Source organism: Patagioenas fasciata, chromosome 10 (assembly GCF_037038585.1).
Source record: "Patagioenas fasciata isolate bPatFas1 chromosome 10, bPatFas1.hap1, whole genome shotgun sequence".
NCBI lineage: Eukaryota > Metazoa > Chordata > Aves > Columbiformes > Columbidae > Patagioenas > Patagioenas fasciata.
Genome location: NC_092529.1, coordinates 27,211,135 through 27,227,529, shown reverse-complemented (window position 1 = coordinate 27,227,529; position 16,395 = coordinate 27,211,135). Strand labels below are relative to the sequence as shown.

Below are 16,395 nucleotides of genomic sequence, written 5' to 3'. Positions count from 1 at the left end.
TACTAGTGACAGTACCACTGTTCAAAAACATCCTTCAGAGCATCTCCATTCATCCTGGGCTCCAAAGCTCAGCCTTCTCAGATTTTGAAAGGATTGCTTCAAACCCCTGTGACCCAAACCTCTACAACTGTCTCTCCTCAACAGCCTTTTACCCCAGGAAGGGGAAAACTCCCAGTACAGGCACCAAACCAGTGCCCAACCTGCCTGGAGAGCCAGGACAGTTGTGCCACACAACAGCAGCCTCTGAGGGAAGCTGGAGGTGATGGAATTGAAATGGTTCCAACCCAAATCATAGAATTATAGTATCATGGAATCATTTATTTTGAAAAAGACCCTTTACAACACAGAATACAAATGTGAATCAAATCCTTAATCGCCACATCTCCACATCTTCTAAATACCTCCAGCAATGGAAGCTCCAGTCCTCAGCTGGCTGGACACCATTGGCTGCAGTTGGACATAAGATACTGGTCATGACTGTGAGTTCAGCCCTCGCTGGCAGAATGTCTCGCACATCACTGAGGAGGGCAGGAGGTTGGGAGATGGGAGCACGTTTCAGTTTCCAGATCCCAGCACAGAGCCCAAACGATCCTGCCCTTGAACTCTGGCATCCCAATTCCTGAGATGCAAAGCTGGTGGCTTTCTGTGGATAATCATGTTAAAAGGCAAGAACTATCCTTCAAGAAGCAATGAGATGGCTGATGGCTTCAGTGAACCCTTCCAGCCATGTCTGAACCCAGAAATGGAAAGCAGTTGATGTCTGCAGGTGGAGGAGGAACAGGAGGAAGAATTTCCTGGGAATATGGAAGGAAGAAAGGCCTCTCTTGGGCTACTCATGTATGGCAGTGACATTTCCATCCTGTGGGCATGGCTGTGCCTGGGAGATGGGGAATGGCTGCTGCTGGGGTGTTTGTGCTCAGCCATGGCCCATGAGCTGACCCTGCTCTGCTCCTCTCTTACACTGCCCACACTGGGATGGTCCTCAGGAATCATCCATGAGCCTGGTGGATGCATGAACCTCCTGGAGCGATGGGGTGTGGATCCAAATAGAGGATTCAAGCAAGTGTGGGGCTGGGACACTGAGGTGATTGGTGACCATTGCCAGGTGTATGAAAGAAGCTGGATGAGTTGTGAGGAACTCACAGGCATTTGCAGCTTCACAGAAAACCACAGCCTTGCAGTTAAAGCAACAGCACTTGACATAAAACCCATCCCCAAAGCACAAAACACACTGACCACAGGAAAAGCCTTGAAAAACATTGGAGAAAAATCTACCAGGTCCCAGGGGTCAGGGCTCAGCCATTCTGGAGATGAACAAGCATCAAGGGCTGACATGGCATCAGAGCCACCTACACATGGCCCTCACCACCTCTAACCAGTGTCTCCAAGTCTTTCCTTCACCAGCCTTCAGGGACAGGGACCTGCACTGGTTGTTTCCTTCAGTGATAGCCCTTCATGGGGTCCCACACCCTCAGAAACCTGGGGTTTGCTTCTGCCTTTCACTTCATGAGAGGTTTGTTCATTGTTTCAGTAGCTGCCATTCAGGATCATGGCAGCAGAGGGCTCATTAACATCGAAAATGCTCTTACAAGACAAGGCTCTGTGAGTCTTTTTCCTAAAGGTTTCAAGTCTGGTGTGGATGATTAGGGAGATTTCAGGAATAGTCAAACAGAGAGCATTTCCATAATAAATAGCAATAAAGCCAAATTTCTTCTTTTTCCTTCTCTTCTCAGTTTTCATTTTCTGTAATGGTGTCTGAGTGTCTGAGTTTGCTCAGGTCACACCTGACTTGAGTCCCATCCATTGCTGGGTGTTCTCCAGACTCCTGAGTTTAGGAATGAGCTCCCAGGAGACATTACTGGTGAAGATGGGGGCAAAGAAGCCATGAAGAACCTCAGTCCTGTCTGATTCTACTCTTGCAAAGTTCAGCAGGAGGCCCACATATGCCCGGTTTCTTAATTTAAGGAAACTGTGTAAGCTCATCTTGCTGCCTTCATTCTCCCCTGCAGCTATGAAGTCCAGATCAGCTTTGGCATCATCTTTACATCGATGGACAAGGTTTCTAAATTCCTTCTCTGCAGCTTCCCCTGCTTTCACCTCCTGAGTGGTGTCTTTTTGTCCTGGAGATCCATCAGTTCAGATGAGCAGCCTCACAAGATAAATGCTTCTTTTCATGGGTTCTCAGAGGAATCATTCTTGTGCTTGGAGCAGGCTCTCCTGTAAGGCTGCTCAGGTTTCCTGAGCTTCTTCACCTTTCAGGCCTTCTTCCATGTAACCAACTCGTCTGCCATCCTCCAGTATGTCAAAGCCTTCTCTGGAGCCCACCAGCCTGTGCTCTGCTGCTGGCCTTCCTCCCTCCCCTCTGGTGCCTGGGACCCCACTATTTCCTGGTCACAACAACCAAGGTGGACACTGATGTTCACATCCCTCACCAGCTTTTCCTTCTTCATTCAGTACCAGATCCAGGTGAACATCACCCTTTTTGCCCACCAGGAAGGCATGTTAATAAGTTGTCCCAAGATTCTTTGGACTGTTGGCACCTGCAGCTTTGCCTGGTCAGTGAATATCAGGCAATTACAGTTACCCACAGGAACCTGCTCATTGACTGGAGACACCCTAAGGTTGCTGACAGAAGATCTTTTCCATTTCTTCTCCATAATCAAGTAGTTTGTAACATCTAACTGGATTTACATGACAAAATCTTGGAACTGGGGGTGAGTGTGGGTGTGCTACAGTTGTCACCTCTCTGAGAAGACAACAGGAGTTTGACCAAAGTCAGACAGAGAGGATTTCAGCTGCTCCAAGATGGACCCATTCCTGCCAAATCTGAGCCACTCAGTGATGCTGGCAGCACCTCTGGGATATTGTATTTGAGAAAGGGTAAAAAACACTGCCCAACAGCAGGTGGGAGAGAGGAGGGAGGAGATGTGAGAGAAAAGCACTGCAGACACCAAGGTCATATCCCATAGGACCCAAGCAGGTCCCTCAGCAGGCCAAAGCTTGCTCTCCTGAAATCCTGCTCTTGGCCTTGTGATCATCTCCCAGGAGCCTCAGCTCCACTTTCCCATCCCTGGCTGTTCCATCCTGACCAACTCTTTGTGGTTTGTAAGTTTGAAGTCCCACAGGGCACCTCACCTCACTGACTCCTCAGTCACCCGTGTCAGGAAGACGTTGTCAATGAGCTCGAAAACCCTCCTTGTCCCCAGCCAGGAACCTGGGAGGTGTGGGACCATAGTCCTGCCCTTGGCCTTGCACAGCCCCACATCACACTGTCCAGGAAGGGCCCTGGGAAACTTGGGACGGACAGGATCTGCCTTCCCAGGGCTGGGGGTCAGAGCTTGGCCCTTTGGTTAATGAAACACATCCAGGTTTACTCAGCTTCAGAGACACAGTTACTTTGCTTTTCCTGACCTGTCATCATTGCCTCCAGTTTTCTGCTGTAACCAGACCCTGGGGACAGTTGCTCAATCGTGTCCCTCAGTGGGACCCATTAACATTACAAGAAACTTTGGAGTTTGTATCTGACTTTGATTTTTTGAGAAGTTTCTTCTTCGTCCCCTTAGGGCCTGATGTCCATGGACTCAGCACCAAACCCACCAGAGGAGTCATTAAAGCACCTTGGGCTGCTCCTCTGCTGCTGAGCTGGGCTGGGCTCCTGGGACAGAGGGAGCTCCTGGCAAGCGGCAGCGCTGCAGAGAGACAGCTCTGCCCAGGAGCAGCTCCTCTGCACAGCGCAGCAGGGCTGAGGGCTCTGCCTGGGGATCTCAGGGAGACGAGCAAGGCAGAGAGAGATTAAAGGTGGTCAGGGTTGGGAGGATGACTGAGAGCTCACTGGAGGAGAAACCTTTGCAGCCCTTGCCATGGTAAGTCTCTGGGTGCAGGGCAATGCAGCTGTAGCTCCTGGAGCCATCTCCTAAAACTGGCACAGGCACAACTGGTGGGATAAGTAAGGACAGGGATCTTTTTCAGCAACTTCGAAAATCTGAGAGCAAGTTGTTCACCCAGGGGTGCCCAGGGCTGTCCTGCAGAGCAGGGTCCCTGCACCCCAGGGCTGTGCCGGGGCAGGGACTCTGCCGCCTGCCAGGGTCAGCGCTCAGCCTGCCCGGGGAGATCCCATGGCAGCAGCTGTGGGGGGAAGGAGCGACCCCCGGCAGGGCAGGCAGGGAGCTTGTGGAGTTGAAGGGTGCTGTGTGGGTCAGGGCTGCTCAGAGCTCCAGATCAACCCCACAGACATGGCAGAGGGTCCTTCTGAACAACAACATCAAGACAGCAACAGCTGCAAGGGAAGGAGTCTGTGCTTTCAGTTTTCTGGTCTTGGTTGTCTGGGTGTGCAGTGGGAGATGGGGATTTATTTCTCTCTTTGGAGAAGACACTGAGACCCCAGTACTCGTTAGGACTTGTCTGAGCTGCTCCTGAGCCCCTGCACACACAGAGCTGCCCCTGGGCAGTGCCAGGAGGTGTGAGCAGGACAGAGCTGAGCACACAGCGGGTGGGACAGGGTCTGTGACACTGACAGGGAGCAGACCCAGGGACAGAGACACAGCTGCAGGCAGCACAGCCATGGGCAGGGAGAGGGAGATGGACCAGAAATGCTGGGGAGGGTATTCAGGACCCCCTTGCCATCCCCTGCAGTGCAGACACATTTCCCGGTGCAACCCCTGGTCTCCTCTCCTCCCCAGCAGAGCCTCTGCCCCAAAGCCATGGGGTCCAGGTCCTGAGTCTCCGCCTCAGCAGCTGGACCTCCAGGTGAAGGATTCCTGGAACCTGGTACACAAAAAAGGTGCTAAAAGTACTTGCTCTACAGTGTCATTAAGTGAGTGGCAGCAGCACAGCTGGTTAAGGAGAAGGTTCCACAGCATGCCTTTCCGTCCTTGCTTTATTTTCTGGTAGCACTGCAGTGTTCTTCCCTGTTTCTCCACCTGTCCCTGGAGCTCTTGCTCTCTGGGGTTGGGGTGGGAGTGTGGATCAGTTTTTCTTCTGACGCCAGCTCAGGGGGTCCTGACCCAGAGCTGTGTTCATGGAACCTAGATGTCCAAGCTGCAGTTTAAGCTGTGATGAACTGTTTTTTTTCAGATAGTAAAAACAGAATTCGCTGAAACATCCCTCCATCAGGGAGGGGGTTTTCCATGAGAAACAGCACGTTTATTTTCCTCATAGAAGTCTCCCCTAAATTGTCACTGTCTTTTCCTCCTTGCACAGGTCCTCATGCTCACAGGCAGCAAATGTCCAACCGCAGCTCCATCACCCAGTTCCTCCTTCTGGCGTTCACAGACACACGGGAGCTGCAGCTCTTGCACTTCTGGCTCTTCCTGGGCATCTACCTGGCTGCCCTCCTGGGCAACGGCCTCATCATCACCACCATAGCCTGGGACCAGCATCTCCACACCCCCATGTACTTCTTCCTCCTCAACCTTTCCCTTCTCAACCTAGGCACCATCTCCATCATTGTCCCAAAGTCCATGGCCAGTTCCACCTGGGACACCAGGGCCATCTCCTACACAGGATGTGCTACCCAACTCTGTCTGTTTTTGTTTTTCATTTCAGCAGAATTTTATATTCTCACAGTCATGTCCTACGACCGCTATGTTGCCATCTGCAAACCCCTGCACTACGGGACCCTCCTGGGCAGCAGAGCTTGTGTCCACATGGCAGCAGCTGCCTGGGCCACTGGGTTTCTCCACGCTCTGCTGCACACGGCCAATACATTTTCACTGCCCCTGTGCAAGGGCAATGCCCTGGACCAGTTCTTCTGTGAAATCCCCCAGATCCTCAAGCTCTCCTGCTCACACTCCTACCTCAGGGAACTGGGGCTTATTGTGGTTAGTGTATTAGTAGCATTTGTATGTTTTGTGTTCATTGTGCTGTCCTATATGCAGATCTTCAGGGCTGTGCTGAGGATCCCCTCTGAGCAGGGACGGCACAAAGCCTTTTCCACCTGCCTCCCTCACCTGGCCGTGGTCTCCCTGTTTGTCAGCACTGTCATGTTTGCCTACCTGAAACCCTCCTCCATCTCTTCCCCTTCACTGGATCTGGTGGTGTCTGTTCTGTACTCGGTGGTGCCTCCAGCCGTGAACCCCCTCATCTACAGTATGAGGAACCAAGAGCTCAAGGATGCCCTGAGGAAACTGATGGCTGGATGCTTTTCAAAGGCGTTAAACTTTCCATGTTCTGCATATCACTCATGACACGACTCATGACAGGTCTAACCTGTCTTTTTTATATTTTGTAGTTGTAGATGATTTTTTGGAGTTGGGGAAAGACTTGTTTGGGTTTGCTTTTTTAACTCTGATAATATTGCTAACAAAGAAATGTTATTATTCATCCCACATCTCTGTCCACCTTTATAGATCAAGTCAAAGACCTTGCAAATGAGAAGTCGTGCTCTCTGTGTATTTAAAGAAAATAAATGACCCTTCCATGAATTGTTTGTCTGAGATCCTTCCTCTGAGACCTTTGTGAAGCTCAATACAAGATGTCTGTGTGAGAAGATGGAGAAAACAGTCCCAGCAGAGCAGCTCTGCCAGGCAGGACCAGCCTTCTTCTTTCTAGAGTCGTTCTCTTTGCACTTCCCCGCTCTCCTTCTCAGCCCTTGTGCTGGTGTAAGGCCTGAGCGCTCCCCAGGCTTTGTCACAGTCGTACTGTGTGTCAGTCCTGTGACCAGGACAGTCAGTGGGCGCTTGTGTGACAGAGCCGGCCTCAGAACAGCAACTCCATCAGCAAGGGCATCTCCTTAGCACAGTGCTTGAAGGGTTAGGTCTTCTTCCCAAGTTCCTTGAAGAACATTCCCTAGTAACAGATGCTGAAGAGGCTCTCTGTTTGGTTTGTTTCTCTGTAGGCTCAGTGTGAGGAGATCAGGGTCCCAGTGCGGCTTAGAAGAGACTTCGAGCTGGTTGTTCAGGTGTTGCTTGTTGGTGGCCAGCACCCACACACATGGTGGATAAGGCAGGGTCCCTCTGAGCACCCTCCATGACCTCCCAAGAGCTTGTGTGGGAGGTGATCAGTGGCAGTGACCACCATCAGCTGGGGCTGCCTCCCAGCCTGACCAGTATGGCCTCGCAGAGTCACCACAGCCCGGGCACCACAGCCCACTTGATCTACAGAGCAAAACCCCCAGTTCAGGGCTGTGGGGAGCATGGGGAGAGGGTGCAGGAATGGCAGCCAGGCCAGAGCGGATGTGCTCTCCTTGGGCAAAGGCTCTGCGGGGAGATGGGACCTCCCAGGAGAAGAGCAGAGCAGTGTTTGTGTGCAGACATGGAAAGAGAAACCCTTTGCCTGTGGGTGACAACTTGGGTCAGGCTGCCCTGTCCCTGGGGCAGAAAGAGCTGCCTGAAGAGCCCCGGGGTCAGGACTTGGTGCTGTCCTGGGGAGCAGGGCTGGCACAGGGAGCTGAAGGCTTCCTGTCATCGGGATAGCCTGAGCATGGCAGCCAGAGAGACACTGTCACTGACCTCTGTTTCCTCCATTTCATTCTACAGGTCCTGTCCAGATGGAGCTTCTCTGCTCGGCTGGGCTGGAGTGAGACCGGGGAGGTGGGGAGAGCTGGGGAGAAGCTGGGCTGGGCTGGAAAGTGCCCCAGAGAGGGAAACACCAGTGAAAAGCTGAAGTGTGTGAGTGTGCAGGGTGGGAGCACCAAACTGGGAGGAAGGGCTGACACACCAGCTGTGCTGGCATCCAGCGAGACCTGGACAGGTTGGAGGACTGGACAGGGGAGAACCCAAGGAAGTTCTGCAAAGGCAAGTGTAGGGTCCTTCACCTCAGGAGGAATAACCGCAGGCACCACTACAGGTTAGGGGCAGACCTGGAAGGTAGCTCTGTGGAGAAGGACTTGGGAGTTCTGGTTGATAACAGGTTGACCATGAGTCAACAACGTGCTCTTGTGGCCAAGAAGGCCAATGGTACCTGGGGTGCATTGCCAAGAATGTGACCAGCAGGTCAAGGGAGGTGAATCCTCCCCCTCTGTTCTGCCCTGCCGAGGCCGCATCTGGAGGTACTAGGTCCAGTTCTGGGCTTCCCAGTTGAAGAAAGACAAGGAATTACTGGAAAAAGTGCAGTGGTGGATTGCAAAGATGACAACGGGTCTGGAGCATCTTTCTAATGAGGAGAGCCTGAGAGAGGGGGTTTGTTCAGCTGGAGAAGTTGAGAGGGGATCTTATCGATGTTTATAAATATCTCAAGGGTGGGTGTCAAAAGGTTGGACCAGACTCCTTTCAGTGGCGCTCAATGATAGGATGAGGGGCAACAGGCACAAGCTGAAGGTTCCATCTGTATATGAGGATAAACTTCTTTACTTGGAGGGTGACAGAACCCTGAAACAGAGTGCCCGGAGCAGATGTGGAGTCTCCTTCTCTGGAGACATTCAAACCCACCTGGACATGGTCCTGTGCGATCTACTCTGGGTGAACCTGCTTTGGCAGGTGAGTTGGACCGGATGATCTCCAGAGGTGCAGGGAACGTGGCTCACAATCAAACCCCTTTGCTATTTTAGACTTGTAAAACATGCATGGATCTTTGTGCTACTTGTACTCAGGTACAATTAAAGGCATTATGTAGGCCATGGGAAAAGATAAAATGGGGTCAGTGGGCCTTGCATACCTGTCAGGTTGATTTTTATCACACCTCTAACGCATCTAAGGGGTGGCAATATGTACACACTGCTGTGGATACAGTGTCAGGACTAATTACATGGGAGGGCGACAGTCACGGACTCCACGCAATCCAATGTGAATTCAAGCAAAGCCGTTTATTGTTACATTTCTCCTTAAGTATCTTTTTGACCTGTCCGTGTGCCACCCACACATCTAAAGGCTGCTTGCAATTGGTCAATAGCTACTGTTCACGCGCCGAAAACTAACAAATAATTGGATTTTACAAATCTGCACGAGCTCTAGTGCTAAGCAAAAAGTATCTACTAAATTGCTGACTTGCTGACTCTTCTTCACTTGCTCAAGGCTCGACTCTTGCTCTCTTGCTGGATACAAAGGCCTCAGATGCCTATTCACTTCAGTTCCATACAATGTCCATTAACTTCAAGGAAATCCCTCAAATCTCCCACAATTTCTATCAATATATCAGCAACAAGAGGAGGGCCAAGGAGAATCTCCATCCCCTGGTGAATACAGAAGGAAACATAGTGAGAGAAGATGAGGGAAAGGCTGAGGTACTAAAAGCCTTCTTTGTCTTTGTTCTGTCTTTAACAGTCAGAACAGTTGTGCTCCAGGTCCCCATCCCCCTGAGCCAGAAGACAGGGATGGGGAGCAGAATGAAACCCAAATCATCCAAAGAGAAATGGTTGGTGACCTGCTGCACCACTTGGACACCCATGACTCTATGGGGCCAGACGGGATACACCCAAGGGTGCTGAGGGAGCTGGCACAGGTGATCACTGAGCCACTTTCCATTATCTACCAGCAATCCTGGCTAACTGGGGAGGTCCCGGTTGACTGGATGTTGGCCATGATGACACCCATCTACAGGAAGAGCTGGAAGGGCGACCTGGTGAACTACAGACCCGTCAGTCTGCCTTTGGTGCTGGGCAAGGTTGTGGAGTAGATGACCTCAAGTGATATCACAGGATTCATATAAGAGAACCATATGATCAGGCCCAGTCAACACGGGTTTATGAAAGGCAGGTCCTGTTTGACCAACCTGATCCCCTTCTATGACAAGGTGATCAAGTAGACAAGGGAAAGGCTGTGGATGCTGTGTCCTTAGACTTCAGCAAGGCCTTTGACACCCTATCCCACAGCATCTCCTGGAGAAGCTGCAGCTCATTGCCTGGATGGGTGTATCTACGATGGGTAAAGAACTGGCTGGAGCTGTGGTGGACAGAGCCAAATCCATTTAGGGACCGGTCATGAGTGGTGTCCCCAGGGCTCAGTATTGAGGCCAGTTCTATTCAATCTCTTTATTCGCGATCTGGATGAGGAGATCAAGTGCACCCTCAATAAGTTTGCAGATGACACCAAACTGGGTGGGAGTGTTGATTTGCTGGCAGGTAGGAAGGCTCTACAAAGGGATCTGGACTGGCTGGATCAATGGGCTGAGGCCAATTTCATGAGATTTAACAAGAACAAGTGCTGGGTTCTGCACTTGCGTCATAACAACCCCATAAACGCTACAGGATCATGGAAGAGTGGATGGAAAGCTGCTTGGTGGAAAAGATCTGGGGCTGTTGATGGGCAGTGGCTGAACATGAGACAGTGTGTGCCCAGGTGGCCAAAAAAGCCACCAGCGTCCTGGCTTGTATCAGGAATAGTGTGACCAGCGGGACCAAGGAAGTGATCGCCCCCTGTACTGGGCACTGGTGAGCCCGAACCTTGAATCCTGGGTTCAGTTTTGGGCCCTTCACTATAAGAAAGACCATGAGGTGCTGGAGTGAGTTCAGAGAAGGGATCAGAGCTGGTGAAGGGTCTGGGGTGCAAATCTGATGAGGAGCAGTGGAGGGAGCTGAAGCAGTTTAGTTGGACAAAAGAAGGCTGAGGGGAGACCTTCTCACTCTGCACAGCTCTCTGAAAGCAAATTGTAGCATAGAGGCTCTTGGTTTCTTCTCCCATATATCAAGTGATATGATGAGATAAAATGGCCTTAAGTTGTGCCGGGGAAGGTTCAGGTCAGACATTAGGAAACATTTCTTCATGGGAAGGGTTGTGAGGCAGTGGAACAGGCTGCCCAGGGCAGTGGTGGAGTCACCACCCCTGGGGGGGTTTAAAAGACTTTTAGATGAGGTTCTCAGGGACATGGTTTAATGCTACAGTTGGGTTATGGTTGGATTCAAAGATCTTGATTGTCTCTTCCAACCAAAATGATTCTATGATTTGGTGTTTCTAATCCAAGTCCCCATGTGTGCAAAAGTTTCCTTCATAGAAGAGACAGAGTGACTGGTAGAGAAAAACATAAAGCTGAAACTGAATGTCAAGAGCGTGGGCAAACCCTGCTGTCCCCACGGTCAGAGGGAAACAGGGCTGGGAAGTGCAGACCTGGCAGTGGTGTCTCTGCTGCCCCAGAGGGCCTTGATGGACATGAAGGTGATCTCCATGACTGACAAGGTGCTGCTGACAGACCCACTGTGAAAAGTGTTGGTCCGTTCCTCAGCTGTATCGTCAAGGGGGTGAGTGAAGGGTGGTGGAGAGAAAAAACAGAAGTTTTACAGCGTAGACGCATACGTGGAGACTCCAGTGTAGTTTGCTTCCTATTCATGGACTGCCTTACATGTACTAGATAGAGAAATGACGGACATGCCACACTCCCGTGGTGGCAACCAGTTTGTTTCACAAAGACACCGAGTCTGTCTGCAGTGCTGTCCGGGGTGTCGGTCACACATCAGTGTGAACGGGGATGGCTGTCCCGTACAGGACCATCGCTGTCCCTGCCCAATGCAGGAGGGGTGTGCGAGAGCCTTGGCACCTCACGTAACACTGCAGGTCTGTAATTGCCAATAGAAGGAACAACTTCCCCGAGTATGATCAGACAATGTGGGGATGTTCATGACACTTCTGCCATTACAGTCAAAGGAGCTGGAGTCAACCCAGCTGATGGAAAAGACGGAGAGAAACTTAGCTCTGTCTGTGGTTCCAGACTCCACTCATCAAATAAATGCCGGCATAGGCTGCCCCAAACATAAGAAATAAAGATTCTTTCATCCTAAAAGTGGCTATCTGATGTCAGTTCTATTGGCCAAAGGGATTCCCCACCGGCCTACAAGAAGTTGCCCCCAGATGCTGCCTCTCCTCTCCGCATTGCTCCACTCAGCTTGCAGCCAGCTCCAGGTATTGTGCATCACCTCTGGCACTTCACATGTCACCTCGTCTTTGCATCTCAGCACATCAGTCTTGACCTCTGCCTCCATTCATTAGCACGGGAGCTGAAACAAGGAGCTCACATGTCAGTGTCTATTGCGTGTGCACCTGAACTGAGGCCAGAGGAATCCATCTCCTGTGGGTTTGTGTTGTGTGTGGGGGTAGCTGAGGACTGCAGACATGGAATGGGGGTAGAATCCCCTCCCTCAGAAAAGGCAAATTAGATCATTTTGTGCCCCTGTCTGGTCGTCATGTCCAAAGACGGGACAGTGAAAAGCTGATTCCTGGACCGTAAAATTTTTCGAATGAGAGAAATGATTCTGCGGGAAAAAAAGTGTCTCTCCTTAGCTGAGACAAGGAAATCAGTGCTGACTTGAGCCCATTTCACAGCAGGTTCCCCCAGAGCTCCAGGGGCACCGGGAGGGAGCCCAGAGAGGACAGAGAAAGGGACATCATGGGATGCTCCTCTGTTGCTAAGCTGGGACCAAGGGAGCTCCTGGCAAGCGGCAGCACTGCAGAGAGACAGGTCTGCCCAGGAGCAGCTCCTCTGCACAGCGCAGCAGGGCTGAGGGCTCTGCCTGCAGCACCGAGGGCACAGGAGCCAGGCAGAGAGAGGGAAAAAGCAATGTAGGGTTGTAGGTTGCTGAGGGCTCATTGAGAGACAAATCTTCACAGTCTTAACACAGTAAGTCTTTGGCTGTAGGACAATGCAGCTGCATTTCCTGGTGGTATCTCCTAAAGGTGGCACATCCTGTATTACCGGATCTGTCAGGTCTCTCACACAGTATTTCTCACGTAGAGGAGAAGAAAATTGTCCAGAGCAGGGCTTCCCTGCTGCACCATCAATGGGAAAGGGCATGACTGCAGCTTCTCCAGAGGGTGACTGCAGGGGGAGCTCCCGGGGGGCCCAGAGCTGTCCTGCAGAGCAGGGTCCCTGCCCCTAGGGCTGTGCCGGGGCAGGGACTCTGCCGTGTGCCAGGGTCAGCGCTCAGCCTGCCCGGGGAGATAATAACAACAAGGATGGGAGAAGATGTGAGTGGAAGGATAAAACCCTATTAGGGCAGAAAAGATGCTTCTGCTGTGGAGAGGGTGCTGTGTGGGTCAGGGCTGCTCACAGCTCCAGATCACCCCCAGGATTTTTCCAGGGGGATGCCTCAAGGAGAAGATCAATGCAAGGATTACCAGACAGATAAGGAGCTTTCCTGAGCCTGCCTTTTCAGTTTCCTCTCCCAAGGGGTGCAGGAAAGGATAAAATGAAAATGAGCTCTCATGCTTAAACAAGTCACTGAGACTCCTGAACTGCAATTCTGAGTGATCAGTACATCTGCCAGAAGGCTCATAACATCCCTTCACCACCCCTCTGCCTGTGCACAGCACCTGCATCACCTGGCTGGACCCCTCAGCCTCAATCTGACCTGTCCTGTTTTCCAACCTGCAAACAGGAAGATGTCCCCAGGCAGTGCCCTGTGAACAGGCAGGATCTGTAGGGCCAGGGGGAGGGCACAGAGGGTGGGATGGGGTCTGTGAGCACTGACAGGGAAGAGACATGGACAGGGAAACACCTCCCAGGGGGAGAATCTCCAGGCAGCAGGGAAATGATCAGAAATGAGAGGAAACTGAACCTCGAATTGTTATGGGAGGGAGAACACAGGAAAGTCTCCGTGATCCCCTGCAGTGCAGATCCCTCCTGTGAGCAGCCCCCTGGCCTCCTGTCCCACCCAGCAAAGCCTCTGCCCTCAGGACCGGGGACTCCAAGGCATGAAGCAGCTCCTGTGCAGCCAGAGCTCCAGTTCCTCTGCAGAGCACAGGGGCTGAGAGCAGCTGCCCGGCAATGTTGGTGTCTGGGAGGTGGCTGCACAGCTGGGGAAGGGTGACGCTGTCTGAGTGCCCGGCTGCCTCTGCCCTGGCCTCTCTCACACCCACCCTCACCGTATTGTCCTTCTTGCTCCCCTGCTCTGGGTCACTGCTGTTGGGATCTTGTTCTTGCTGTCAGGCTCTCTGGGGATGGCAGTTTCAGCTGCAGAGTCACATGCCAACCTGTCCTACAGAATTTGTGTGTTATCTGAATCCCCATGTAGAAGCACAGAAACGAAGCAACAGAGAAAATGCTGTTTGCTTTGTGAAAAGAAGTCGTGCGTGTCCTGGACTAAATGTGGGGTGCTGAGACCTTAGGAAACGGTGAGACATGTCATGGTGTGAGATGGATCCCTCTGTTCTCAGCAGTGCCTGGTGGCTTTTCAGGGTAACATGGGAGTGTGATCCGGCTCCATCTCAGAAAGGTGCCAGCCCAGGGCAGCTGGAGCAGGACAGAGGGACAGAGCAGCTGCCCTCACTCTGCACTGACCCACAGGCATCCTCTGGTCTCGCAGGACTCACTCTGTTCTCCCTGAGTGCACCAGAAATGCTGAGGCTTTATGACACCCAAGAACGCTCCCCAGGGTTGGAGGGCAGAAGGAGAAACACCAAAGCTCTCCAACTCAGTTTCTCAGACCTGGAGGTACAGATGCTGACACTCCCTTCTGCACCAGGAGCGGTTCCATCTGACACAGCTGAACCCCAGGACTGGCCCCTGCCCACCCAATCACACAGGGTCAGTCTGACTCCTCAAGAGCCCCTGGGCAGAGACCCTGCTCTTCATTGCACACTCATCAAGCACCGACGAGGGCTTCAGCCAGGACGTTCTCCTGAAAAACAGAAGTGTCTCTTTCTGGGAGGGTGTTTGGAAATGGCTTTGTTTTTTCCCAGAAAAGTCTCATCTAAACCATCACTGTCTTTTGCTCCTTGCACAGGTCCTCATGCTCACAGGCAGCAAATGTCCAACAGCAGCTCCATCACCCAGTTCCTCCTCCTGGCGTTCACAGACACACGGGAGCTGCAGCTCTTGCACTTCTGGCTCTTCCTGGGCATCTACCTGGCTGCCCTCCTGGGCAACGGCCTCATCATCACCACCATAGCCTGGGACCAGCACCTCCACACCCCCATGTACTTCTTCCTGCTCAACCTCTCCCTCCTCGACCTGGGCTCCATCTCCATCACTGTCCCCAGATCCATGGCCAGTTCCCTCTGGGACACCAGGAACATCTCATACTTGGGATGTGTTACCCAAGTCTTTCTGTTTGTCTTTTTTGTTTCAGGAGAGTATTGTCTTCTCACAGTCATGTCGTACGACCGCTATGTTGCCATCTGCAAACCCCTGCACTACGGGACCCTCCTGGGCAGCAGAGCTTGTGTCCACATGGCAGCAGCTGCCTGGGCCACTGGGTTTCTCAATGCTCTGCTGCACACGGCCAATACATTTTCACTGCCACTGTGCAAGGGCAATGCCCTGGACCAGTTCTTCTGTGAAGTTCCCCAGATCCTCAAGCTCTCCTGCTCACACTCCTACCTCAGGGAAGCTGGGCTTATTGTGGTTAGTGTCTGTTTAATATTTGGGTGTTTTGTTTTCATTGTGGTGTCCTATGTGCAGATCTTCAGGGCCGTGCTGAGGATCCCCTCTGAGCAGGGACGGCACAAAGCCTTTTCCACCTGCCTCCCTCACCTGGCCGTGATCTCCCTGTTTGTCAGCACTGGCGTGTTTGCCAACCTGAAGCCCCCCTCCATCTCTTCCCCATCCCTGGATCTGGTGGTGTCTGTTCTGTACTCGGTGGTGCCTCCAGCAGTGAACCCCCTCATCTACAGCATGAGGAATCAGGAGCTGAAAGTAGCACTGAAGAAGCCGATTCATTCTTTTTTCTGTCAGCAACAATAAGTTACCTGTGTCTCTTCAGAACTGATTTCCAGTTCATCTCAGGAACCTTCTGTGCATTGAGCATTTTATCTGTGATAACCATGTTTGTCAAGGAAGTTCTTCGTCCATGAAACTTCTCCGGAGCCACAACTCAGAGGCCTGTCTACCTGTTTCTGGGACCCTGGTACAGCTGGTGTCCTATGTCACATCTCTTTTATACAGGGTGTTTCAACAGGACAGACCCATTTTGAAATCACTCTGTCTCTGAAATTTGGACCAGATTTTTGAAACACTCCTTAGAAGGGGATTTCCTCAGTTTCAGTATTTGGAGCTTGGGCTCCTCTTCTGAAGCTCTGGTCATCCTGAATAAATTTCCCCCTCAAGGCCATGCTGCTGTACTTGTGTTTTTCATGGGCTCAGGGGAGGACATGGGGCAACATGCGATGTCACGGTTCTGGTTTGATTGTCCATCTGTGGGTGCCCAGTGTTCCTGGAGATGGTGAAGGACCTTCAGTGATCTGCCTTGGACTGTCTCACTGTGGTTTTCAGGCACCACAGCCTGATCCCCGTGCTCTGTGCTTCAACAGGGGAATAAATGACCCACAGAAACCTATTTCTGCATTCCCAGCTCAGGGCAGGCTGCTCTGTCACTGCAGTAGCAGGAGCAGCATGAAGAGTTCCTGGCCAGGAGTCTTGTGCTGGTGAGAGGGGCTGGCACAGGAGGGCTGCCAGCAATGGGGGTAAAGGATCTCTTGAAAACAAGAGCAGGGGACAAAGGGAAACTGGCCTTGCTTCCATCATGCCATGGCTGGCCCCGGCCCTTGGGTTGATAGGGAGGATGATCCTCTTCTCTGTCCCAGTCCATCCATCCAT

General features: G+C 52.0%; 1 protein-coding gene across 1 annotated transcript; it reads left to right on the top strand.

Annotated features, from left to right (window-relative positions):
* The first annotated feature begins 5,567 nt into the window (after positions 1 to 5,567).
* Positions 5,568 to 15,653, top strand: LOC136116193 (olfactory receptor 14J1-like). The gene is made up of 2 exons (XM_071812870.1): positions 5,568 to 6,087; positions 15,535 to 15,653. The coding sequence occupies exons 1-2, from the start codon at positions 5,568 to 5,570 to the stop codon at positions 15,651 to 15,653; spliced, it is 639 nt and encodes a 212-aa protein (XP_071668971.1).
* The last annotated feature ends 742 nt before the right edge of the window (positions 15,654 to 16,395 follow it).

What these genes read in the sequence shown, in the direction of transcription:
- LOC136116193 (XM_071812870.1), top strand. Translation starts at nt 5,568, where the DNA reads ATGTCCTACGACCGCTATGTTGCCATCTGCAAACCCCTGCACTACGGG. An exon ending in CGTGAACCCCCTCATCTACA is followed by an intron (nt 6,088 to 15,534) that starts GTATGAGGAACC and finishes TTTTTCTGTCAG; the next exon opens with CAACAATAAGTTACCTGTGT.